General features: G+C 38.2%; 2 protein-coding genes across 8 annotated transcripts in view; one reads left to right on the forward strand and one right to left on the reverse strand.

Annotated features, from left to right (window-relative positions):
* Window positions 1–904: 904 nt before the first annotated feature.
* Window positions 905–6,654, reverse strand: LOC105458292 (cytochrome P450 4C1-like). Of its 7 annotated transcripts, none has more exons than XM_011703478.1 (12): window positions 6,442–6,654; window positions 5,824–5,882; window positions 5,302–5,369; window positions 4,323–4,474; window positions 3,687–3,793; window positions 3,387–3,471; window positions 2,849–3,031; window positions 2,283–2,346; window positions 1,872–2,010; window positions 1,734–1,791; window positions 1,389–1,483; window positions 905–1,009 (listed from the first exon to the last, which is right to left on the reverse strand). In XM_011703478.1, exons 4-12 carry the CDS (start codon window positions 4,468–4,470, stop codon window positions 929–931), a joined length of 960 nt encoding a protein of 319 aa, XP_011701780.1. In that variant the 5' UTR covers window positions 4,471–4,474; window positions 5,302–5,369; window positions 5,824–5,882; window positions 6,442–6,654; the 3' UTR covers window positions 905–928. The 7 variants fall into 7 exon arrangements, with proteins under 7 accessions (XP_011701780.1, XP_011701778.1, XP_011701782.1 ...); XM_011703476.1 differs by having other exon boundaries at window positions 5,302–5,375; XM_011703480.1 differs by having other exon boundaries at window positions 5,302–5,375; window positions 5,824–5,900.
* Window positions 6,655–10,171: 3,517 nt separating this feature from the next.
* The window catches only part of LOC105458293 (dystroglycan-like), a 60,513-nt gene continuing 44,549 nt past the window's right edge, over window positions 10,172–26,135 (forward strand). Inside the window, exon 1 of the mRNA XM_011703484.1 lies at window positions 10,172–10,380. The gene's annotated coding sequence lies outside the window, so the exon portion shown is untranslated. The remainder of the gene's footprint in view (window positions 10,381–26,135) is intronic.

Consider the following 26,135-nt stretch of genomic DNA (forward strand, 5'->3'; position numbering starts at 1 on the left):
TGTATAAGAGACAGTATATATATATACATATATATATTAGGTTGGTCATTATTTTTCGAGTTATGGAATTTTTTAGTCTCATAATTTAGAATGATTTATTTTCATAAAAAAACAATTCCTATATACATGATAATTCTTTTACGGTTCATAACTACTAAAAATAATTTTTAAAGATAAAAATATTTTTGAAAATTATTTTCATTTTTTGAAAAAAAAAGGAATAATCTTTAATGGCCTTGATCTTGATATATATGTGAAGCTCATGTTTCTGAATAACATTTAAAAGGTTTTAGCCATTGTTCGGACACTTTGGATAATACTAATATCGGTGATACTTAACTTTCAAGTTTTATAATTCGAGATTTAATTAACCAAAAAACATTTTATCTATGTGTTTTGGAAAGCTCTCGAAATAAGCTACAAGTATACGCAATAAAAAATGGGGAGTTTCATTTAAAAAATTATTATTTAAAATACACATTGATCCTAAAAAATCAATCATTCTTCGGCACCATTTCCTGTTATTCGATTAAGCTGAATTTTTACTGGGATTGTTTTTTTATGAAAAGAAATCATTCTAAACTGTGAGACTAAAAAAATTCCATAACTCGAAAAATAAGGACCACCCTAATATATATATATACAATATATACATGTAAATATGTATATATAATAAACGTCTTCCAGAATATTTAAATTTACAATAGACTGGTTAAAAACATAGCCGAATACAAAACATATTGTCTTTTTCTTTTAGATTTTTTTTAAATATATAGCAGTATGTAACGCTTTACTTAGAATAAAATTTTAATAAATTATGCATATATATGTAATTATGTTATATTATCTCATGATACATAAATAAATAATCTATAATAATAGTTTTGGATTCTGCACTGTTTGCAATCAATCGATTGTGTTGGAAATTTTATATACATACTTGTATTTCTGGAAAATTTGCTAACATGAAGACAACAAAGTGTAACGTAGTACCGATTGTATCACTGGCCTTTTAAGAAAAAATAGAATTTTATTTTATCATTCACTTAGAAACATTCCTGTTAAAAAAATCGATAGAAAACGATATAAAAAGAATTATCAACATGTATAAACAATTCATTATAATAATGTTTTAATCATTTATTCATAATAAATTTCATCAAAACAGTATATAACAATAAGTTACTATAGAAATTCCATCGATATTTCAACGATTAAAATTGCTTTTATCAGATAGTGATAGAAAACGATAAGAAACAATAACATTTCTTTCGGAATAGAAAAAGTGAAACGATAGATACGATAGGACACGATAAAATATTTTACAGATTCTATAGATTCCTATCAATTTTTTTTAACAGTGATATTTATATGTAGAAATAACGTACCGACACAATAAGCGTGATAATATTATCGCGAATTAACTTTTCTGTAAAATTATTTTTACGAAATATTTCCATCAGTTTGTCGAGAAACGTTTTATCTGTATTAAATAAATAAAGGATAAAAAACAGTTAATTATTTTCTTAAGCCTATGATAATAAATATATCCGTAAACATTCTATATTAAAGAATTATATCAACGCATTTAGAAAGAGCACTTTAATAATGTGAAAGATGCACAGCATTTTGATCCTCGAAATTTAATTGCAGTTTAAAAAGAATATATATTTATAAACATTTTAATATCGTTGAATTTATATTGACTTTTTATAAAATGTGAATATACTTACTAATTGTATTAGTTTCGGCTTCATGCAATTTATTTAATTGTAGTTGTTGTTGTGTTATCTGTATAAAAAATATATCATGTAAATTGAGCAAAGCATTAAAAGCTACCAAGTATGTTAAGAAATATATTCAATATATACCTTATTAATAAAAGAATGCATTGACTTTACAATCTTTTGTTGTTCGCGTCCCAAAGTAGTGAAATTAAATATAAAATCAAAATACAGAAATGGATTTATCCATGTAGAATAAAATCTATGTTTCATAATATCTCTGTATCTAAAATATGTTCATTTTAAAGTTAAATGCTATACAAATAAAAAACATATATATTTTTTCAAAGATATAAAAATGTCTCATACATATATAGGTTTAATTTCAGACAACTGGTAAAGATTAAAAACATTTTTTTATCGCTTGAAAATAATAAAAAAAGATTTGTCGTTTAAAAATATAAAAAATTATATTAAAATAAAATTCTCATCACGGTGTACTTACACTAGTTGCAAGAATTTAGAAATTAAAAAGAAAAAAATTAAGAAATTTTATACCTTTCAATATTTGTAAGACATTTATCTCTTATGTCTGTTTTCATTTCGATGCCGAGCGTAGAGCCTTTATAAAAAGAGAAAACTTGTTATTTAAAATATTAATTTTTGTCTGCTTATTTATTTATTATTAGTATGTGAACAAGTATAATGTAATCTCAAAAGAGAATGAATGTTTTGGTGCCAAGTATATGAATGTGATTATTATTCATATTAATTTATTTTATTATTTTTATTATTTGTTTTAATAAATAATGTTAATTTGATTATTACATCACATGTTCACATATTGCTTTATACAACTTTTAATTTAATTTGTTAAAAATTTAGTTTTTTCCATTACAGTGTTTAATAAAATAATAATAAATTTGACATTTAAAAAGTTGTTTATCATCAAGTTTCCGGTATTCTTAAATTTTTATGAGAGTTATTAGTTATACTTGGTTATTTCTTTTAAAATTCCATCTTAATTAAGTAAAGTAGCACACATAAATGAATGATTTTCTTTGATGAATGAATTTCTATAAAATGTATATAGAAAATTAAATAAATAAATTGCAATTCCTTACAAGCAATGTTTATAGCATTCGCTATTGTATGTTTAAATAACATAATTTCGTTTCCATTTAATCCGACATCTTCTAATTCGTTTGCAAATATTAAAGCATGTTTGACAAATATATTAAAAAATTCTCCCATGTTTGAATTAAAGCTTGGTGCTATTATTTTTCGATGTTGAGGCCATGTAGATTCTAAAGCAAGAATTATTATTTCTTTATTATAAATATACAATCAGAAAAAAGAAAATTATTTTAATTAAAAGTAGATATATTAAGAGTTAATATTTATATTTATAAGAAAACATTAATAGGAAAAACTTTTAGCTTCAAGAGATTTAGTACATTACTGAAAAGCAAGTACTAAAATATTGTACAAGCTAATAAAAATATAAGTAAAATACAATCTAAAAGTAAACGCATCGGAAATGAAAAGCTAATAAATAAACGATAACAAAAAAAATAATTTGCTTTCATTTTCCTGTGCAAATTGAGAAGTCACAAGACAGCAATTAATTTCAAATGTTTTATTCTTTTAAAAATACTTTACCAGGAAGTGATGCTATTCCCATGCCAAACAATGGTATTGCAAATTTATACAGTCTACCTTTGTTTAAGCAATGTCGTAAGACAGTCTGTAATGTTGTATATTATTAATATTTTTATTACTTATTTGCGCGAGTTTACTTTGTTTGTGTAATTAATATGTTTTTGAAAATCCGCTTTGTGTTAACTTACTTAAAAAAATAAATAAATGAACACACACATATGTATGTATATATGTGAAATTTTCAATGTAGTTTGAAATGGATATTTAATTCTATACAAGAAAACATAAATGCTTATTTACCTTTATTTGGTTGGGTTCATATAATATAACGATTGGCATATAGCATCTTCGCATTTGGAATGGAGATGGATAATGCTTCCCCAACGTATCTATAAAATCTAATACTCCTAAAAAAGTTTTTATTTTTTTAAAGTATATTGTTATAATGTTATTTACCTATACATATATTATTATTCAGGATAAAATTAAAGTATTTTCTACGGAGTGCCACTAACATACTATCTGCATATGTAAATAAATGATCTTTTTAATTATATTTTGATAATATTTTTGGTATTATTTGTATTTACATCAAATTTTTTGCAGCTACATAAAAAGTTTTTATGAATTTTACAAGTATTTTACTGAATTAAGCCCGCGCTAACAATTCAAAATGTCCTAACAACGATGTTAGAGCGCTAATACTATAAATTATGTTACGTATATTTTGAAATTTTAGATATAAAACTGCGCATTTATCGATAAAAGAGCACATTTTATATATGGACCATAATGTTTAGATGTTGAATTAATTGAGATTTGTGACTTGATCTCCTAATATTTTATTATAAACTTTAGAGTATTGTCAATAATTTTTTTGGTAAATTCAATAGTTCTATTTCTTTATAATTTAAATACATTATTATTTGCTATTACCATTAGATGTTTCAGGAAAGATATCGGAAAGTTTCTTTGGACCAGGCAGATTGAATTTTCCAAGAAGAAATATTTGACAGATATATTTCCAAATGAAGTAACTGACGATACATGCCAAAGCAACGAGTATAGCACTTATAAGCGTCATAATGCTGAATAATAAGAATGCTGTTATTAATAACTTATCGAGACTTTTATCATATATTTCCCATTCAGCAACTAACGTATAGGGTAACTGTCTCAATTACTGCCGCTTTTTTCAATTGTAATATTAGAATAAAAAATATAAAAGAATTATATATTAAAAATATTTTAGTGTTAAACTGAGACTGTCATATGAGTATAAGCACAACTATATAAAATATTCAATAAGTTTTATATTTATAAAATAATTAAAAAAGTTACGAATGTCGCTAACCATGTAGAATCCATTCTCTTCTTAATGAAAGTGAAACAGAACTACTATATTAAAGTTTTTACTTAAATAATAATGAAAAATTATATCTGTTACATATTTAAAAAGCTTTAAAATAAGCATATCAATTGACATTATGAGCTTAAAGCGGCAGTAATTGGGACAATTAATCTATGTAGTTAGCATTTGCATTGTTTATAAATGAATTTTAATCATTTTCAACATGGAAAATGATAAACGCGATTTCTAAAAGTTTTATGTTAACTACCCATAAAACACAAAAATTTTTCGGAGATATCTCAGGAATTTCAATTGAAAAGTGAAGCATTTCATAAAAAATTAAATAAATTTGTAATATTCCTGTGAGCTATGAATTGGCAAAGTGTATGCGATTCTTGCACTTATAGAAACCTTATACAAAGGTTGCTGAAAAATTACAGAAAAAATTTGCAACTTTTCTGAAATATATTAAAAATATTGCTAAAAGTTTATTAAAACAATTTTGAAATCCCAGAAATATTAGATCTCTGAATTAATTTTACATAAAGTTAAATGAAATTGTACCTTCCAAATATTATATATCTTTATATATATTTTATTTATTTTTATCTTGAAGCCCAACTTTGGGAACTCTGTACCTTCAAAGAATTATCTTATTAAAACACAAATGAAAAATCTCATTATGCTGCACCCTTTATAATATTTTGTATGGTTTTTAATTTTAAGAAAAAACTCCCCGTTGCGTTTATCTAGTGACAGTGCCGCGTACTGCTCTTTACGTAATTTTATTAGGTGTGAAAGGTTTCAAAAACATTTTTGCTGCAATATTTTATATGATAAATTGTAGAATTCTTTCAGAATTAATCAACAATAGTGAAGTAACGACAATGCGAGTCAACATGGATGTGTGTAATAATTTTCTTTCAGAATTGTTGCATATGAAAGGTTGAATATTGATATGAATAATTCTGAGAGCTTTTTGCAATAATCGATGATGTATGGGACATAGATAGGGAAGAAAAGTAATATTTTGAATTTAAAGTCTTATAACAGTTAAATTATAATATTTACATTAAAAATCCATACCTTTAGCTGTAGAATTTATTTAAGTACAAAATTTTCTTGTGTTCAATCTTGTAATGTAACTAAGAAAAAAGTTATTACTGTTTAAACGTATGAGATATACTGTTACAACTGTCCCCAGCTCCAGGGACTGTTGTAACAATAAATGGGGACGATTGTATTATATTATTTATAGATAAATACTTAGTTATTTATTAAGTTTTATGCAATACAATTATTTATAATCATACATGTCAATGTTATATGGATATATATAATATATATTTAATAAAATTAACTACAATAAAATAAAAAGGACAAATGTATATAAAACCGGAAAAAGCTCTTTTTCTTTCTAATAAATTTAAATAACATTGTGCAAAAAATACTTAAATAAAATTAAACAAATCCGGAAACAATTATAACTCTACCGTCTCTAAGCATCGATGTTACAATTGTCCCCCAATGATATTTTATAATTCGAAGTAAAGTTTCAAAATAAATATATAGATAAAAATCAATTAAAATATGCAAATCATCAACATAAATGATCACTAAAATCTTTTTAGATAACACGTAATTATAACTTTACCATTAAAAAATCAAAATATTTTAGATTTTGTGCATATTTATAAAACTTACTTATTTGACGAATGAAGAAAGTATTTTTTGCTCCTGCACACGTACACGTTTCGTATGGACCGATGAGGAACTAACAAAGCAATGTCGGTCTGTCTAATAATTTTTGCCTCACCGCCACATACATATACCTATTATAGTTTTAAAAATATTAACGATGTTACAACTGTAGTCTGTTACTTTTGTCCCCGGTCTGCCCTGCATATTCAGTAACACAGTTTTAAAATTTTTTGTTGTTGCATAAAATGTGATGCTAACGCTTTGTCATTGCGTTATCATTTGTAACATTTATAATAGTACCACTTATGATAGTACGAAAAGGCCGACCGGAAAAATTTCGTGTTGAGTCATATCTATAATTACTTCTTAGCTTAGCTAGGTAACATATTCGTTTAAGAAACATTTCACAAGCGTTTCACAAGCGTTTTAAAATGTTTCATAAGCGGCTTTTAAAAATATTTTTTAATTTTTTTTCCTTTATTCATATTTAAACAATTGAGAACTTTTTGTTATTTGTTAAATAAAGCTAAGTATAATATGCTAAGTATATAGGGTAACTGTCCCTATTAGTGTGCCTGCAGTCCTTATTAATGTGCTTTTATATTTTAAATAAGTCATAAAACTAAACTGGTACAAATAGACAAAGTATTTTTTTTATTAAGTTAAAGTATTAATGTATATAATACCAAAGATTATATTCTATTTTTTAACTGTTAAAGTATAATAAATATTTTTTGAATGGTGCATATCACAATTTATAGAGAAATTAACTCGAATGTCTTAGCAAAAACGATAAGAAACACTTATGGTACTCAATAGAAGTGAATAAATTGATTATTAACATAATTTACATCATGTCAAATGTAAATTATATCATAAATTGATTTAATTTAATAAAATAATGAAGTACTTAAGTACTTTAGAAGTGTTTTATGTCATTTATTATATGAGTCCAGTAATACCGCAAGATTTTAAGGCTTGTCCCTATTTGACTTTTTAATTATGACTTATATAAGGCTCTTGGACACATCTAACAACATTGTGCTCATTGACAATTTTGATTTATTCATCAAACGATTAATTATATCTGTTTTAACCTGCAACGCGATAGGTAATTTTTGGCATTTTTTTAATATGGTGATATTATTATTACGTTATTTGTATGCCAATATTTATAATGTATTGTACTATGGTACGGAATCTATGGTACGGAAAAAAACCTACACGTGGAACAAATTTCATATGTGTTTCGTCATGTTGTAATTACTCGTTATCATTCTTTGGACAATTGAGATAATTACCCTGACTACACGTGAAGGATCGACCTTGCAGGTAGCACACGAAGTTCGAAAAGAATTTATTCGTATATTTAGTCGTATATCCTCGTTAATTCTGAGTTCATATCTTTTCAGGTGCAAAAAGATTTCTTTTTTAGAATTTTTAGAAAAAGAATTTTTTTTGTATTTCAAAACAAACTCATAATTGATGACATACGACTGAGTTTTTCTTGAATTCTCTGAGCTATCTGGGGACGTGTTACTATTTTTGTCACAAAATCGCAAAAAATATTTCTGCAAACTGTAAATATGAATGTTGCATAACTTAAGTTTCTATATATATCCGCTTTTATATAGAGTTACATTCTTCAGGTAGTGTGTCCGATAAATACATCCAATATTCGAAGTAAATAAATAATGAATATGAGTACGAGTACAAATACTACTTCTTTCATATTTATGGAAAATTGAATAAATACTTTTTTTTGCGATTTGAATGAATATATTTGTGAATATGATTACGAATATTTTCGATTTCGCATTCACCCCCACTCTGTACACTAAAATTCAGACTTCGAGGAGAAAATGAGAACTATTGCCAGTGCTTTTATTGGAGATTCTGAGGAATCTATTAATTAAATCTATTAATTAAATAATACATTTTATTTACAATCCACGAGATGCTAAAGTACTTAAAATATCTTATAAAATTAACATTACTGTTATTGTAATCTGTACGAAATTGCAATGTTCGATTTTACTGTTTCTTTTTGGTTTGCAAAAATATAAAAAATAAAAATTATATATCATAAAAAGAATTATTGTTGCGAATAAAAGATTTTTAAGTAAAAAATTTGTTTTCTAAAATTTTTTTCAAAATTTGTAAGTTTTCTTTATCAAATCTGGATATTAATAATGATATATAAATTTATTTTTCACTTTCTTTTTTACTTTACATTTTGTATAAATAAATATAAATAAATTATAAAATAATTATAAAATATTTACGAATAAATATTTTTAAAAGCCCGCAAATTTGAATAAATATTTGAATGAATATTTTTTTAATGAAAATTTTGAATGAATATAAATTGTAGTCCAATTGCGAATTTTTTGTATTCATCGGACACACTATTTTCAGGCATGCAATAAACGTGCGCCTTATATTTGCTTACGCAACTAAAGATAACCCATAACTTTAAACTTATACGCAGAATATTTTAAAAGAATAATTTTTGATACTATACAGAGAGAGAGAGAGAGAGAGAGAGAGAGAGAGAGAGAGAGAGAGAGAGAGAGAGAATCTTGTTAGAAGAAAAAAGATATTGAAATGCGAAAATGTCAACACGGTGCAATAAGCGGATATTGCTATAGATAATATTATAATATGTGTGAATAATCTTACAATTATCAGTTCAGGCAAACTGCGCGCTGCATAATTATCGTCGCGTCTTTTAATGTAGTATGTAATATCAAAATTAAATTAATTATTAAGTCAATCTAATAATAAATCGAGGCTAATAAAGCATCTTTATAAATCCTCTGTAAACATAACTTATTGCGAAAAATATTACCTTGGTCGACTCAACCAGGAGAAAAGATGATTTTTATATAATATTTCTGAAAGATCTTTTAATTGTTAAAGAAATGCAAGTATTGTACAGTCGTGGACAGATCGGTTGCGAGACACTTTTTTTTATAGGTTTCTAATATATATTTAATATTATATTTATCCATAATATTATCCGTAATATATATTTTATATAGGTAACTAATATACTAATTATTTTGCAAATGCAAACCACGATGCACTCTTATAGTTTAGAGACAATATATATATACTCACATGTCATCACCCGACTTTTATATACTTGGCGTCGCGCCGCTACCGCAGCGCTTGATAACACGAATCGTGATTCGTATTTGCAAAATATTAGTGCGTTTTGAAATCTATAAGAAAAAAGTGTCGCAAACGATCTGTCCACGACTATACAATATCAATATTATCAATATGTATACATTTTATCAAAATTCGAGTTCTCGTTTTTTTATTTATTATGCAGAGATTTGCAAAAGTTTTTGTATTGTGTAAAAAATAATACGTTTTTCCCATATCACCACGATGTAACATATGTTAATTTAAACTAAACTCCCGCAGCTGTGCATGATAACGCAATTGAAGAATTTGTATTAATAACATTTGAAAAATTTGAATTTGAAGTATAATGTATAATAGTATTTAGTTTTATATAAAGGTATTTTCTTTAAAAATTTGTGTAAGTCTATACATTTGTAATATTAAAAATATATATGTATATGTATACATGTATGTATATGTATGTAACGAGTAGAGAAAATGATTATCGACGGGCGTTACACGTAGCTCGACTCGCATGTCGCTCGCGCTGCGCCCGCTAGATGGCAACACACGGGCCGCGCCCCGGAAAATGGCGGTATCTGTCGGCCAAAGTGCTTTTTCGCTCGCGTGATAGTCGGCCGATAGCGCGTCTCGGGGTGTCTCGTACGAGTGACTCGCCGCCGATTCGAATGCACGAGCGGAGCGGCGTCGGGCGGAACGACAGCCAGCAGCGATAAGACCGTAGGACGAAGCGCAGGCGGATCGACGATCGGAGCAGCCGGGGACACCTTCACGAGCTGGCGAGAGGTGAGTGTTACTACGAGTATGTACCTCCGCTACAATCCGTGCCGTTCGCGATTCGATACCGGCGTACATAATTCCCGGCGGGTGCGATTCTCCCGCGATGCCGCCGGCCTTGTCGGCGACGTTTCCGCCGCGACGGCATGCGGCGACCGTGTCACGTACGTTCCCCCTTTCTCCCTCGCGTCGTTCGCGAGAGCAGCCGCGGGAATCGTCTGGCGAAACCCAGCCCCGAAATTCTGCCGGTTTAAATCCCGACATTCGGCGGACAAGTACCTCACTTTTACGGCGACGGTGTAAGTACGTTTGTATGTTTCTTTTTTTTTTTGTTTTTTTTTTCGATGTTCACGCGACTGTCGACGGTTTGGGGTTCAGGTGGATATTCATTAACGAGCCCGCTCTCGTTAACTGAACGGTGCTGGTTTATCGAATCCTTCAAAAATTCGGTTGATATAAATTTAATAAATTAACTTCGCGCACGTGCACGCGCGCCACGTGCGGGCGCGTTGCACTCGATACGCTTGCGATAAGAACGATAACATTATTTAATTACGTTTTTAAAATCGGAGCTTAAATCAATGCTGATTAATGACTTTCTGGAGAGAGAAAGAGAGAGAGAGAGCTCGTTGCATATTTTCGCAGAAATAATTCGCTATTTAATTAAGCCTCGATTTCGTTTGAATTAACGTATTTACTCGCACGTCGACGGGAGGGATAGCAGGGGGGGAGGGGTAAAATATTTGCACTCGCGTAAACACGGTCTGCGCGTGATGACTTCGCGATTAATATTTCACAGAAGGCATCATGAATGCTTGACAAATAATATTAACGTAAATAGCGTTTGCTGAAATTTTACCGGCAAAATGCGATTGACAGAGGCGAGAGCCGGCGCGACGCGACGCGACGCTCGGAGAGTCTCTGTGTCATGCAGTTGCAAGCACTTTAATCAGCGAACGCAAACGCGGGAATACGAAATTATATATGTATACGAGTGTGACACGACGCCGTTTTAAATTCTTATCGCTCCGCGTGTCGTCTTCTTCGTCGTCGTCGCCGTGTCTGCTCGGCGAATGCATGACATTCCGTGTAACGAACGCGAAAGGGACTTCAAAAACGCCGCGAATGAAATCCGCAATGAATTCGTCGACGAAGAAGCGAGAGACGCTAGAAACCGAGTCGCCGTCGATTTAACGAGCGCTCGCTGCTTCTTGGGCAACGGGAGAAAAAAAAACGGAAGAGAAAAAGGAGGAAAGGTCTCAATCGTCGTTTGGTCATTCTCGACATGCGTTTTAATGATTGTTAATCTGTTTTAATGATTGCCGGCCCGATAAATCGGTTTCTGCGAGACGACCGGATTCGGCGACGGATTCGCGTCAAAGCGCGGTCAAGATACATTCGATTAATCCCCGTCTTGCCGTAACCATGTCGCGACTAATATAATTAATTAGTAACAAGGCGTGAACTGTATTTCGACAAGTCGTAATGGACTCTTGCTTATAATTAACGAAAATTGAAATGCTGCTCTAATTAACGACGTTGCCGATTGAATATTCACGATTCTGCTAAATTAAGCTCTTGGAGGGTTGAATTGGTCAGGAGACATGACATTTCGAAGTGTTTCAAATGAATAATATTTTGATGGAAATTTCGATGTGATTTAATTAACTTAGTTATCGCACGGAAATTCGATCAGTTTTATTCACGGCATTATCAATCGTTAACAAACTATATATTTTTAATTATTATATATTACGTGACTTCATTATATATTACGAATATTTAATGCGCAAAAACGTGAATAATCCTTTTTAATGTAGAACGAGGAAATTATATTCAGAGAAATTATATTCTTAAATCGATCTTAGAGCTATCCAAACGCGAATGCAATTCTACTATTGCCGCTTTTTACACAGGCCGCATTTTGTCGATGCAAATGGTGATTGGTGCTAATGCACGGGCGAATAATGCTATTCGTTAAAAGAGTTGCACGTAACGTGACGCAGCAACTATATAATATCGCGTCCGCTTCGCCGCGGTATTTCTACACCCGTATGAAAATAGCGGATCGGGTCGTCTTATCTCCGCGTTTTTAATAAATACGCGTCATTGAAATTCAATTGGTGGGTACTCCGATTACTTAACGTTTGTCGCAGGTTATCGACGTTAATACTCGCATTTTCTCGACTTCTTACTACCGTTCGAACGAGGTCGCCCATCGGTTCTCCTCACGCCGTATACCTTTTTTTTCTATACGCAAATATTTGATGATAGGTACCAATGTAGGTTCTTAAGAGATACTCGATGCTTTCAAGTTATTTTAGTGTAATACACATACATATCTATATATTCGCATATATTTCAAGAGGTATAACGGAGGTCGTCGTTGCGACCTCCTCGCCGGTGGAAAGAGTGATAATTCTTGAGGCAAGAAATATCTATCTACTTGCGGCAGAGTTAGCAGGTGAAAAGAGCTAGGCAGAACGGTAAATAACGTATCGATTTATCGAAGTGAAAGAAACTGGGCGCGAAGGAATGGTTGCCGAGATGCTCGTCGGCCGGAAACTATCGCCGGATGTACGTGAGTTAAATGCAGAAACCATTTGTCTTTTTTTTTTCGTTGGACACGCGCCATTAAATTATCGCGTCAATATTTGAAGCCGGGCGGAGGAGAGAGAGAGAGAGAGAGAGAGAGAGAGAGGAGAGGAGGGGACGATCAACCGGAAATCCAAATGTCACTGTCGACGTCGAATAAATTTGAAGTGTTTTAAATTAATATTCTTGTGACAAAGGGATAAGCAATCCCTCGATGTCTGGACACGGACAAGAGGATGCTCATTAATCAAAGGGAAGCGAATCGAGGGATACGAGACGAGATCGCGCCGCGAGGAGCCGAGAGAGAACGCGGCGGGAATTATTTTCCTGTTGGAAACTGTTGAGTCTCTTTTAACGTATCGAATTGTAAGCGGCGCGAGTATGAGCGGATTTATTTCAGCCATGCGGGAGAACCAGACTCGGTCGGCGTGGTCTTCTGACGTCTCGCATGGAACGTTTGATCTGCGTCGAAAATAGATCACATGTGTTTCAGCGGGATAATCGATCCGAGCGGCGATCAGGTGTTGGGATGGGGGAACGTTTATGCGCGAGAATCGGTGTACAATATATGCAGATTGACTTTCTCTCTCTCTCTCTCTCTCTCTCTCTCTCTCTCGGCATGGGGTTTAATCGCGGGTGGACGGGAAATGTCGCAGAAATGCGGGTAATGAATCGGGCAATCCTGCAAATGAATGCACGCACTGTAGTCTCCGCTTCTCGCCATACATTCGCGCGAACAAAAAGTGACATATAGAGACGCGGTTATGAAAGCGAGAGAGACAGGACTTTTAGACGGCAGCGGCGCGCGTTCTTGATCGCGTTACAAAGCGGTTATGCAACTACCGTTCCTTCCTTTGCGATGCGGAGTGCACTCGGTTGCACTTAATAATTCGCTTACGTTCGTAGGAGGGACTTGCACGCGCGTCTCGAAAAATTGCTTTCTCTCGGTTCCGCGGAAATAATTTCTTTTCCTCTCCTCGCCTCTTTATGCACAACACGCGCTCCCTTAGCGCCTAGCCGGAGGATAATCTCGCGTTTATAAACTCCCAAAGGTAATTCGAAGATTAAAAATTTCACGTTTATCTCGCTTCTAAGAACCTTTATCTCCGCTCGAACTCCTTTCCGCTCGTAAAGACCTCTCGCCGCGATTCGAGCCGCGGACAAGTCCCTCGATCAGAACGGACCATTCTTCTTCCTCGCTGCTCGTAAAAACCAGCTCGCCGCGAATCCGGTCGGGGTGAATACCGTTGAATAGAATAATCGCAGTGGTCTATACGTCCGTTTTCTAAGCCCAGAGCAAACAGCCGCGCGCCTGTAATCGTACCAGCCCCACGGGACGACGAGCGACGGAGCGTTTAAAACGGTCGCCATAAATATTCCGGTAAATCTATTTGTACTCAATGAAATAAATATCCCCCGTTGCGGCAACGAGACCGGAGGTAATTTTAGCTCGACGAAACACACACAAGCAAAAGAATATAAATAAATAAATTAAAAAAAAGAGGAACGTTCTTATGAACGAGAGAGAACACATACATCCCGAGATCAGAAACTGCGCGCGCGGCGAGATAAATAAATCCACGTCCGCGACCGCGGAGGGAGCTTCGAAATTCTCGAGGTGCCCGCACCGTATTGCGGCGTTATCGCCGTCGTAATCTCTATACCATTGGCATTGGCCGGGGCGCTCATTACACGTCGCGACACGCCGTACGTCGGCTGATTTGACTCGTTGAAATATACGAGGCGCCGCGGTCGCTCGGCAGGCGGATCACGTCGCGGATGTACATAAGAATACGTGTGTTTGTGTAGTCACTCTAAATCCATCGCGACGCGGCGCGGCCGTTTTGCGACGATCGCAGTTTGAATAGTTTTCGCACCCGATGTATCGTCCCTTTACCTCCCCTCCCCTGCCCCCGCCCGTCTCTCTCTCTTTCTCTCTCTCGCCTCGTGCAGCCGTCCCTTTCGCGCCGATGAAATTCCCCGGAACGAGCTTCTCGTTTCTATTTCCAGTCCCAGTTCACGAAGGCTTCCTTCGCAATCTTCTTCCCTCCGTCTCTGCCGCTGTCTTCTTGTTCTCTCCGCCGCGCCACTTCCGCCGCCGGGTCGCAATCGCATCTTCCACTCTCCGATCTCTCTCTCTCTCTTTCTCCTCGAGTTCACCAGGAAACGCGGACGATGTTCGCTCGGGATAGACCCGTTCAAATCGCGTTTCGTCCTAGGCATCCGATTAGAAATTGCGCGAAACTTCGTTGAGACCGTTTCTTCGAGATTATCTCGCCTGCAATGTCGCTCTTAAGATCTCTGACAATGCTGCCGAATTGGAGCGCAAACTTGCTTTATACAAGAGCCTCTCCGTTTTATTGTTTATATTTTAAATTTGTCGTTAATTTAAGAGTTTTTGTTACACACAGATCTACGAAATATTCATAAAATCGGTAATTTTTCCAACATTACACTTATATTGTTATTTAGATATACAAAAGTTAGATATATAAAAAATTTGCTGAATAATGGAAAGCCTAAATTGGCACAGTAGACCGCTTTAGTGCTCGTCCCGTTCCCGCGTGAATTAGTCATCTCGCTTAGTTAATCCGCCGTATACGATGATGCCGTCTTACTCGACGCTCGCAACTATAGCATATGGGCCAGCTGCTGGAATGCTATTGCAGGACCTGAATGCAAGCTCTCCAGACCGAATTCCAAACATAATGTAACGGCCGGTTGGTGTCTCCGTATAAAGGTCATCTGTTCGCATTACACGCGTGCTGATGAACGTAAACGTACGCCGAATGTTATACGACGCTTAATTAATGTACGCACGGGTCCCTAATTTTAATGAGAAGAGACATTCCTGCTGCCGAAGCGCGATGGAAGCGCTTGAATCGAAAGCTCGCTACTCGCTCGCAACTTTATAGGGAGCTACAACGGCACGGAGTGCAAGATATTTATTTGGCATTGAAATAATCAACGTCGTTCACATTGTTCGGAGCGTAAATATCGATCTCGGTATAAAAATTCGTCTCGTGTTTCGCGTTTCGAGGCAATTTCTCGTTTCGACCGGGCATCGCGTGACAGGTGGACCGACGAAAGGTGCATTTACCGTCACGATTTTCCCATCACGGTTGTTCCACGCAACGTCGAGTTATATTTTTCTCCCCGGATGGAACCGGCGGGAATCTCCGTAAAAAAAAGCGATGCGTCAATGCCATTGCGAGACATCTGGCAGGGTCATAAAGATTCTCGGTGAGTTCACCAGTGCACGGGTGGGCAAGGGTAAAGCAGAAACTAAAAAGTAGATGGCGATATTAAGTGAAAACGAGAAGAGAGTAACGAATTGGCAGCAAAATAAAAAGAAGAAAAGAATAAAAAAAGAAAAAAGAGCGCAAAGAGAAAAGAATAGAGAAAAAAATTAGAGAGAAATAGAGAGACAGAAACAGAGAGAAAGAGAGGGGAAAAAAGAGATATGACGAGTCTTTCATGTTGAGCCAATTCTCCTGCACCCGGTGATGTCATCGTTCTTGTGAAACGAGAACTAGCTAATGATTAATGCGATATTTATAGAAAGCATAATTAATGCGGTGCATTTTTCATGGTGAATTTCTGGAAATGGAGCTAGCTATTGAATTTATGTTCGAGCTGGCATAAGCTAAGACCTCTGTGTGTTTGAACTTAAAAGTCGATTAGACAATCGCGTTTTTACATCTGCGAATCGCCGTACCACTCGAGAGATTTGCACCGCGTCGCGCGACGCGTTTGCCTTGCAGAATAAAATCGCGGTACTTAATCATTCCGTTGGGTAGCAAAAGTGTACATTTACCACTCGGCGAGCGCGCGTAAAAAAAAAAAGAGGAAGCCGACACAAAAAGAGGAAGGGAGTTACCCATCTCTTTTGTGTTTGCAGCGGAGCAAGGAAGAACATAAAGAGCGGCTTTTAAAGCGGAGAATTCTTCTACTTGGCGATCGAGTTAAATGAGCTTATATAGCTACCGCGCGCGTGTAATTGTGTATAAATTCTCGTTCCGTTGACATTTTATTGTTTTAATTGCAGAAAACTCATTCTCAATCATTTCTGCGAGTCGCCACCCTTTTGTTCTCTTCATTTCTGTTTCGCCCCCTTTTGTTTTCTTCATTTTCGCGAAAGTGTCGGATGCCGGACCGCGCCCGTGGCGGACTAAGAATATCACGCGCTGCGCCCGGTTCTTCGACGGCGAGTCGCCGTGTGTATTCGCATAAATGCATGCAACGGAGGAGCAAACTTCTTGTATCGCATAGAAGGCTTGTGTAAACACACACGCAAGTTAATTAAAGGATTTTCGCGAGCGAACGAGAATGTCGAGGTTTAATTACATTTCGTGCACCACGTTCTTTGATGCGCTTTAATAATGCGCGCGCGCATGTGGACGTATATACATACATCCGCGGTCTCTAATAAATTAGACACGCGCGTAACGTACATGCGAATATATTCAAACGAATTAAATCCGTGCAGGAGCCTTCATTCGTTTGCTCGCGCGCCACGTAATGACAGCTTTGTTACGTGGGACGGCGGCGCAAACCGTCGTAATGACACTGAGCCGGGCTGCATAAACGGCTGCACAAAGCGGCCCAAACAAATGAATACCGGGCCGGGCCGCAAAGGGAAACGCGACGGATGGCGACGATCCTTGGCATTCAGTTTGCGACCGACCGACGCGCAAACGTTTAAGAATCCGCGGGGGTACAGAGGGAGGGAGAGGCGAGGCACGAAACAACCGAGAGACGGGAACTCGCCACGAGACGCGAATCAGCGAAACGTTCCGTCACTTCGAGAGAAAGAGAGAAGTCGCGATAAAGTAAAGTCAGGCATCTCTATATATCTCGGGCTACCGAGATGGGCGACCCAATTTCGCTTCCCGCAGCATCTTGAGCTTTCAACTTCGTCTCCTCTCGCATCGAAGGAGCGACCGAGTAAGTCTCACCAACGTCGAGATATTTCTATTTACTTTCGTGTCGAACTAACGAACTTCCCACGCTACGTCGATTGCAAGAATTATATGCCGTCGAATCGCAGTTGCGATGGCATATTAACCTACGCTATAAACTTTTAATTATCGGTCTAATGTAACTCGGAGAATAACCGGACGTAGAAACAGGATGATATAAAGTGATCAGTATCACCATTAAAACGTTATGGTCGATAAATCCAGATGTAATCTGGACGTAGGGAATTCTCATGCTTGATAGCTCTTTTGTCGATTTTTATTTAGAATTATATGTATATTCCCGCGGGAGCGATTGATCCGCACAGTCACTTGGGCTTAGCGAACCCACCGGACTGGAGCTCAATACTGCAGGCATTCACATACATTTGCGTTGTTGTATACATATTTTTGTGAAAGCAGTGATGCAATAAATTCAAGGAAAATGGAAAGCAAAAATAATTTAAGAATAATAAGTACGAGATACATATATTTGATGTAGCAGGATAGCAAAAGCTAAAGTACATTGTTTTTTTTGTATGTATATCCATAAATTGAAAAAAATACGCAGATTACATGGAATTGCATAGAATTTACGGTGAATTAGATAAGGAAAGGATTTATGTCGTCAGCCGCCGTCAGATTTCTTCCGGCAAACTGCGTGCGTGACAACTGCGTGAAGTCATGTAGCGCTTAATAGCGCGGATGCACTAATTATATTTAACATTCTGCGCTTCGAGTGAGCTAACACGACGGCGGTGATCTACATTCTAAACCATCCGCCGTTCTTATCGCCGTTAATGACGTAATCGTGAACAAATTACGGCCGCATTGACACTAAGCGTATCGTCTTTAGCGCTGATGTCATTCGCGGATCTGCAGTTCGTGAAAGCCATTTCGCCTAATACGGGACGGCGCAGGGTGTGTCCGAGCTGTCGCTCTTTGTCTCTCGACGTTGATATCTACGTTGAGATTCAGTATTGCCGAGATACGTCTGACGTCATAAATTAAAGAGCCGTAACCGAATAATAATCCGCTGTGAAATTCGAAGGTCCGTAAGTCATGAGAGTCGATTTTGCGGTGGAATATAATCGCTTACGTCAGTTAGGAATTACACGGAAAGTTTCAGGCGGAAAGTAAGTTGAATATGGGTTTGTGAAGAATATAGATTACTTATTGTTCCTCCTCGCGCGCGCGCGCGCGCGCGCGAGAGAGAGACATATTCATGCAGCACGTCGAGGCCACTTCCACGAAGTAGTTACCGAGTTTTCCTGTCTATAGGTACGACTGTAAAGTGTCTGGAGGACATACACGTCTGTGTGCCCGTATAGTTCGCAATGTCTTCCCGAACCCACCTAATATGGCGCGGCACAACGTTTCCCACACGTCGCCACAAGTGTCTCCCATACGACAATTCGGTATCGAGGCTCTTTAGCGGTCAATAAGTGCTCGGCGAATGACGCGAGTGTGCCAATTGAATTACAGACGGCGATGCCAGATGAGTATCGACTTTGGCCGCAGCTCGCCTCCTTGTAATACATTCTTTATATAAGTATCTCTCGCAGACGGTAAAAAGATACGCGATCTATTTACGAAAATCGTACGAAAACATCGAATTATTGCACTTATTTGCATAATTGGATGTTCAATTTTTAACTAGAATTTTTAGCGAACTTGTAAGAAGCGCTGAAAAGTTGCGTTTATTGACCGTAATATTGTTTAACTTCTAGTCAGGATTTTACAGCGGGATTTTCCACAGGCTACGAAAAAAAAAAAAACATTTGTATATCGTAGCGTCGAGAGACCTCGTGGAGGAGATCCATCGAAAATTCACGCGGATATTCAACCGCGTTAAGCAAAGCAGAGGAAATCTCTTTCAGGGACAGGGAGACGGGTATATTTGCGGAAATCTCTCCACGAGTCGATGTTCACGCAGCTTCGCGAGAGCAGGTGTCTTACGAAAATACGTATCGCCGCGTACCCATGTACGTCGCGACGAGATCCGCATACACACGCTGCACTATATCACGGTTTCCTTCCCCTCTCCCCTCTTCGCGCTGGTAGACGTCGGGGCGCGAGGAGAAATGTTAAACACGGCCGCGTGCGACGCAGGATAACGAAGGGTTGGAGGGCGAGCGCCGCACGGATTTTTTTCGATTTTTCATCGTTTCATCGGGGATCACCGATGCGTCCCGACGGACCCGTCGCGTCGCGCGCCCGCCGCGAATAATGCACCAGACACGTTTCCCGCGCAACCCTCCTTTTATCGCGCTCTCTCTCTTTCTCTCTCTCTCCCTGTCCCCTTGATGAGCTCTCGGCTTTTTTTGCGCGACGCGCGACAGTGTGTTCACGACGGCGTGATATCGATAGGTCCCGACAGCGGCATCCGTACACCTCGTATTTCGAATCGGCACACCCGTGCAATACCGATCGCCGGACGCTCGCTCGCTGTCTCCTGCGCGGCTTCCGCGAGATTCTCAACTTAGCCTTCCTCGAGATTCTCAACTTAGAAAGGGAAGGCTTCCGCCGACAGGTCGAAACGCGTGTTCCGCGTAATATTCGTCGACACGACGACGCCGGACGGAGCGCTCGGCGGTACACTCGATCCACCGCAGCAGCGCGAGTTGCTTACGGTCGCGAACAGAATTATTCGCGGTCCCAGACACTTGGAATGTCGCCCGTAACGCCTTCGAAAGTGCTTTGCATAATATTTGCAGGAGCGCTCATTTCGCTTTTCTTCGAACGTACGCGGTCCTCGATGTGACGTTACATAATCGATCGAAGGTACGAGTAGACGTTGACGTTGCAACAGGTATCCATTGTCCATGTTTTATATGTTTTTTTTTTCGCACGCGAAGGTGGTGCGCCTGTAAAACCTTTTCAGTCGTTACATTTGACTTTATTTACTACCCATGCATGCGAGGAAGTCGCCCACATGTCGATAAAGGTCTCTCGAATAAAACGGGAGAGAAAGAGAGAGAGAGAGAAGGGGATTGTTTAATCATGTAAATTTTATATCTGCGAAGTGTGAACGCGCTTTATTGCGTTTATGAAATTGCGTTTATGAAGGATCGCGATTGCATAACGTTTTATCTTATCGACCCCTGCACGGATCCTGAAGGCGCTGCAGGCGGAGCGCCGTACACCGTGTTATATAGACGTCTAACAATCGCGGAAAAGATGCGGATTCTCATAGCGTTTTACGTGCCGCATTTCTGCCGGATTGATGCGAATGTAACAGCCGTTCTACTTTACGACTCGCGTCATATAGAAAAGTATTGGTAGTATCGTATAACTTGTATGCACTGGCTGGCTCGTACGTCTCTCGTACCGACTCCGCGAAGCTCCCGTTACATAATAATAACGCGAGGTCTTTCCCATCGCTCGCATCGGTCTGAAATTTCAAGCTACATATGACTCGCACGGCTATATTTCGTTCAATTATATTATCGGGAAATTATTTTTAATTTCGTGACTATTCCACATACATTGTTATTCGGAAAATCGTCGCTTTCGCTGTTCACAAAAGTCGTCTTGCTTGTAGCTTGTAATACGATTTCGGTGTCGATCGATAGCACCGATAATAATCTCTTCTCGAGTGTCAATTTGGTGACTTTCTGGAAGACCAGGCGGTACCGCGCGCGTTCGAAATAAACTGCAAATATACGCGACAGGTTTTGACCGCTGTCACCATCGCCTATCAGTGGCGCTCAACGTTTGGCGTTTTGGAAATTTCGCGTCGCGTCGTAATTTGCCGAGAACGTATAGACGCGCATCGATTTATCTGATGAGGAGGAGCGCTATCGCAATTGTCACGCCACCGCCATTATAGTGTATTCTCCGTGTATACAACACGGCATTGACGCGGTATTTTTGGAGTTGCGAAACAGTCCTGCATCCCGCTGCTGAAACTCCCGCACACGCGGCGGACTTCCGCGTAATTTCCTGAATATTCAAACGAGGCGCGATATCGGAGGCGTGCTTCGTGCTTGCGGCTTTCGTGAACTTACCTCCGCGAATAATTTCGCCTGTGCACCACTGTCTGCTTACTCGGGACAAATAGGTATGCAGTTATTCTGAGACTGCCGGGGTGAATGCCCACGAATGTTCACGTGGCCGCGCGTTGCAGCCTCTTTCCCGCTTCTGTAACGCGAAAGCTCCAATCAAATATCGCACCGGACAGCTTCGCGCGTACCAGAGCACCTTAATAGTTGCAATAATGCGTTGATTGTTTTGGCCCGGCGCGTTTACACACGCGCCACGTCGTAAGAGAGATCGGATCCTTGATTGGATCCGACAAGTGAACGATATTCGGGCCGTAGAACGGAGCAACGACGGCTATAATTAAAGCTTGGGAAATTTCTATTGAAACGTTAAATTAATTTAACCTAATTATTATATTTTATTAATTTAGTTAAATTGTTGTATTTTAATACGCTAATTTAATTAAATTATTATTTGAATACAATAATTTAAGAAAAAAAAAGAGAAGAGAGAATTTTTATTTTAATAACACAATATACATATGTATGTTATAGTGATACACTGCATGTGGAGACTCAAGTTATTGGGGCTTAGAGTTACGTCAGGTTGCGTGAAATTAATATTATTTATAACCATCGCGCAAATTTAATCTTACGCATTAACTTGACGTTTATCCGTGTTTCTCGTTAGCTACTGCGCGGGCTAACTATAATGAGCTTAAAGTAAACGCAAAGTGAACTTATAATGAAACGTCATGCGCATACCCAGCCGGAGCAAATGAGATAAACGATAGATATTGCTAATTACGTGTTGCCGCGTTAGTTTTCAGACTTGCCGCACGAAACCCCCGATCCCCATTTCCTTTTCGAGATTCTGGATATTCTGAATGTACGCGCGCGCACACACACGCACACACACGCACACACACACACACACACGCGCGCACACGCGCACACACGCAAGTCCGTGTGAAACCCGGACGGTAATATAATGAAGCTATATATATGAAAGATTATCTTGCATTAAAAGCCCCTTGAATTAAGGTCCACTTAGTATTAGCCGGGGCACAATTAGATACCGTTATTTATTTGCGTTCCGGATACTTAATTGCCGCGATACGTTATCGTATGTTGAATAATTTCAACGTGACGGCATCGATTCTTCCACGGTAAAGGAAACCGAAATCGTACGGTGAGCTTATAAAATCAGTCCGTGTTGCTAAGCACTCAAAAATAGGAGATGAATCAATATCACGTGACACGCGATGGCGAAATATTTGATTCCGGAAATACGGAAGAAGGGACATGCGGCGGGGAAATAGCAACGATGGTCGATTTAGCGGGAATGGCTTTCGCCTTTTATCGGCCGTTTCGCCAACACGACGCTTTCGTTATCTCGCGACCGGCCGAATTTCTCACGATTCTCGTTACAGGAAAAACGTCGCACTATCACTTCGCAATATTTTCTTAGCACACATAAACACTGCACGTAAGTCCAAATACGGATCCGCGTTGATATCCTGACGACGGCAGCATTGCTGTCACATATTCGGAATATTTATAATAACAGATCGAGAGCAATCAATTACTATAATATACTTGCTGCTGCATTCTATATAGTGTCGAACGATACATAAACGGTAACCTCTATTTCCATTGTACAAGTGTATTTATCTCGTATCAGCTAATGCAGCTGATAATTCTAATTTTTAGAGTAATCTTTTGTTTAAGAGAAAAATGATACTTGATTTTTTTTACAAATTAATTAATTTTATTGTGCTCTATATTTGCAACCGTTAGAATTAATACAACAATCGCTTATTATAATACAGCTACTGCCGCGTTGAAATTTTGCTTCTTGGTGTTTACTCTGCATTCGTAGAATTACATAATCGCGATCATTTTATCATACCTCCTATTGCTTCCCTCCTATCCTATATTGCTTCGAGGAGGACCGCAGTCTTGGCCTTTAGCGATAAAGACATCGCTCTTATCTAATACCGTTTCTCATTTACAATCGTTAAGGCGTAATCAGAGTCGAGAAAACATTTTCGTGTAGCTGCGAGAATCGAGGATGCAATGCATCACCGATCGCCACGCTCCGTGTCCCCGAAGTTAGCGCCCCATTTTCAGAATTTCAATGTAATTGATAGAGTTCTGGCTTCTCCCCGGAGCCCTGGAATTTCTCGATTGTCTCAAAAAGAACGATCGAGTGTAAAACGTTCGAAAATTATATGGATATCAATCTTATGTTTTCATCACGCGAAAGTTGTAGTCGCAACTTTTGTAACTGTCGCAGTAACACGGCCGATTTCAGATTTGAATCCCGAGCAAATTCTTAAGATGCTCTCCGAAACTCTTAAGAAACTGTTGAACGAAAGGAGAAATAAGAAAAATTTAGAAAAATTCAATCCTATTACTGCAAAATTGTCGAAACTCTCGTTTCTACTTTCATTGCTTCGAGTATTAAAGTATAATCATCAGAACTTTTCTCGAAATCTCAGAGCTCTTTGGCGAAGAATCAAAAGTCTGTCAATTATATCGAAGTCCTGCAAATGGGAGGGGAGAGGGGGGGGGGTTGTTAACTTTACAGAAAGTCCGCGCTTTTCCGTTGCTTTAGCCTCCGCGTTCCACTCCGCCGCGGTAGTTCGCGCTTTCGCGAGTAGCGCGAAATCCCCGGACTATATTTAGCAAACCTCGCCACCGCCTCGCGTAGCGGCGGTCAATCGCATTGCACTAGTCAGGTCGAAAAAGTTACCCGGCACTTTACGTTTGTTTCCAGACGCGCTGCCCGGAAGGCGCGCAGCTCTTTCACCTCTTTCAAGTCGCTTCCAGTAGTCCGTACCTTTCCAGCAACTTTCGCATTCGCCAACTCGGAATCGCCTTCCGCTCCCATTCCGCGCCCGCTTCTTCTCTGCAGCACAGCGATTTTACTTTCGCAAACTTTATAGGAACTAATCTTTATCGAGTAAATGTTTTCGCAGCGCGAAAATTGGTTTTTATTGAAAACGTATAATCGCGCGGCGACGGTTCTATTTAACTCTGAAATAATTAACAGTTTTGAATCGATACTGAGGTAATTAAAATCTCACTGCAGCGGTTGGTTTCTACGTATGTACGTATATCTCAAAGTGGGGTGTGTCTGTGTGTGTCGCGCTTCGAGATCGTTTTCTTAAAAAAATACAAACTCCGGCGAATTGGCCTTTGAATTCGCGCTTCGAATCGCACGTCGACGTCAATTACACGGAAATACACGGAGTTCGTTGCGCGACACAGATCTATGTGGGACAGCGTTCTCATTGGTGAAAACGATCTCGACGGTGTGTTTGAGGAGTACAAACGCCGCGCGCACACCGTCCCCCGCACTCCTACGTTCGTTTCTATTAGCGCGCCGCGTTCCGTCGTCGTCGTCGTCGTCGTCCCGGTTCCGGAATTCGCGCGATCGTCCGTCGATGGTGCGCGCAATTGTCTCCTTCGGCCATGCAAATACCTTTAAATCAAAATGGAAAGCGTGACCCAGTTGTTTCCGCCCCTCGGCGCTTATATAGTCGCTGTTGTACCATCGATGCCTCTACTATCGCGGCGATGGTTGAGATGCAAATGTGAGAATCAAATATTTGTTCTGTTGGCTATGCAGTTTGGGCGCGCAGGTGTTATCTTACCTGTAGGGCGGCCGGAAACGGTTTCACGGTTTCTACTCCCCGTCTGCGGGAAACCAAATATTTATTGTACCGCGACTCGTGTAACGAGCATGAGCGCACAGTAAATTTCGATGAATACCACACGAATATCTCTCGATCAGAGTTTCTTTCGTTCCTTCGTATTGCGCTTAAAAAGTTGTGCAGATTTTTCTGTCAAATCAGGATACGCGATTCGGTCATTCGCTTTGATCGTTGGATTTTATTTTGCGCTAAATCTTTGAACTTAAGGGCACTCCCTTTGTCTCTGTACAAGCAAAGGACGACGACGTGTTTTCGTTCGTCTGGCAATCGTCGTGCATACGGTCACCGGAGGATAACACGTGGTCAGAGGTGAGGCATCGGTATTTAAGGCTACCGCAGAGCCGCGGTTAAAGACCGGATGTGTCGACACACGCAATTGATTTCGTAAACGCACTTGAAAATAGGAAGTCTGCGTGACTCACGCCTCGCCGTGCTCGCTCCTACATGGACGTTCTTTACGCGTCTTTACGCGCGTGTGCACCACGGGCTTATTCCTCCCCCCCCCA

This window comes from Wasmannia auropunctata, unplaced genomic scaffold (genome assembly GCF_000956235.1).
Source record: "Wasmannia auropunctata unplaced genomic scaffold, wasmannia.A_1.0 LD334549.1, whole genome shotgun sequence".
NCBI lineage: Eukaryota > Metazoa > Arthropoda > Insecta > Hymenoptera > Formicidae > Wasmannia > Wasmannia auropunctata.

What these genes read in the sequence shown, in the direction of transcription:
- LOC105458292 (XM_011703475.1), bottom strand. Translation starts at nt 5,070, where the DNA reads ATGAAATGCTTCACTTTTCAATTGAAATTCCTGAGATATCTCCGAAAA. An exon ending in AAAATTTTTGTGTTTTATGG is followed by an intron (nt 4,475 to 5,005) that starts GTAGTTAACATA and finishes CTTATTATTCAG; the next exon opens with CATTATGACGCTTATAAGTG. An exon ending in ATGAACCCAACCAAATAAAG is followed by an intron (nt 3,472 to 3,686) that starts GTAAATAAGCAT and finishes ACAACATTACAG; the next exon opens with ACTGTCTTACGACATTGCTT.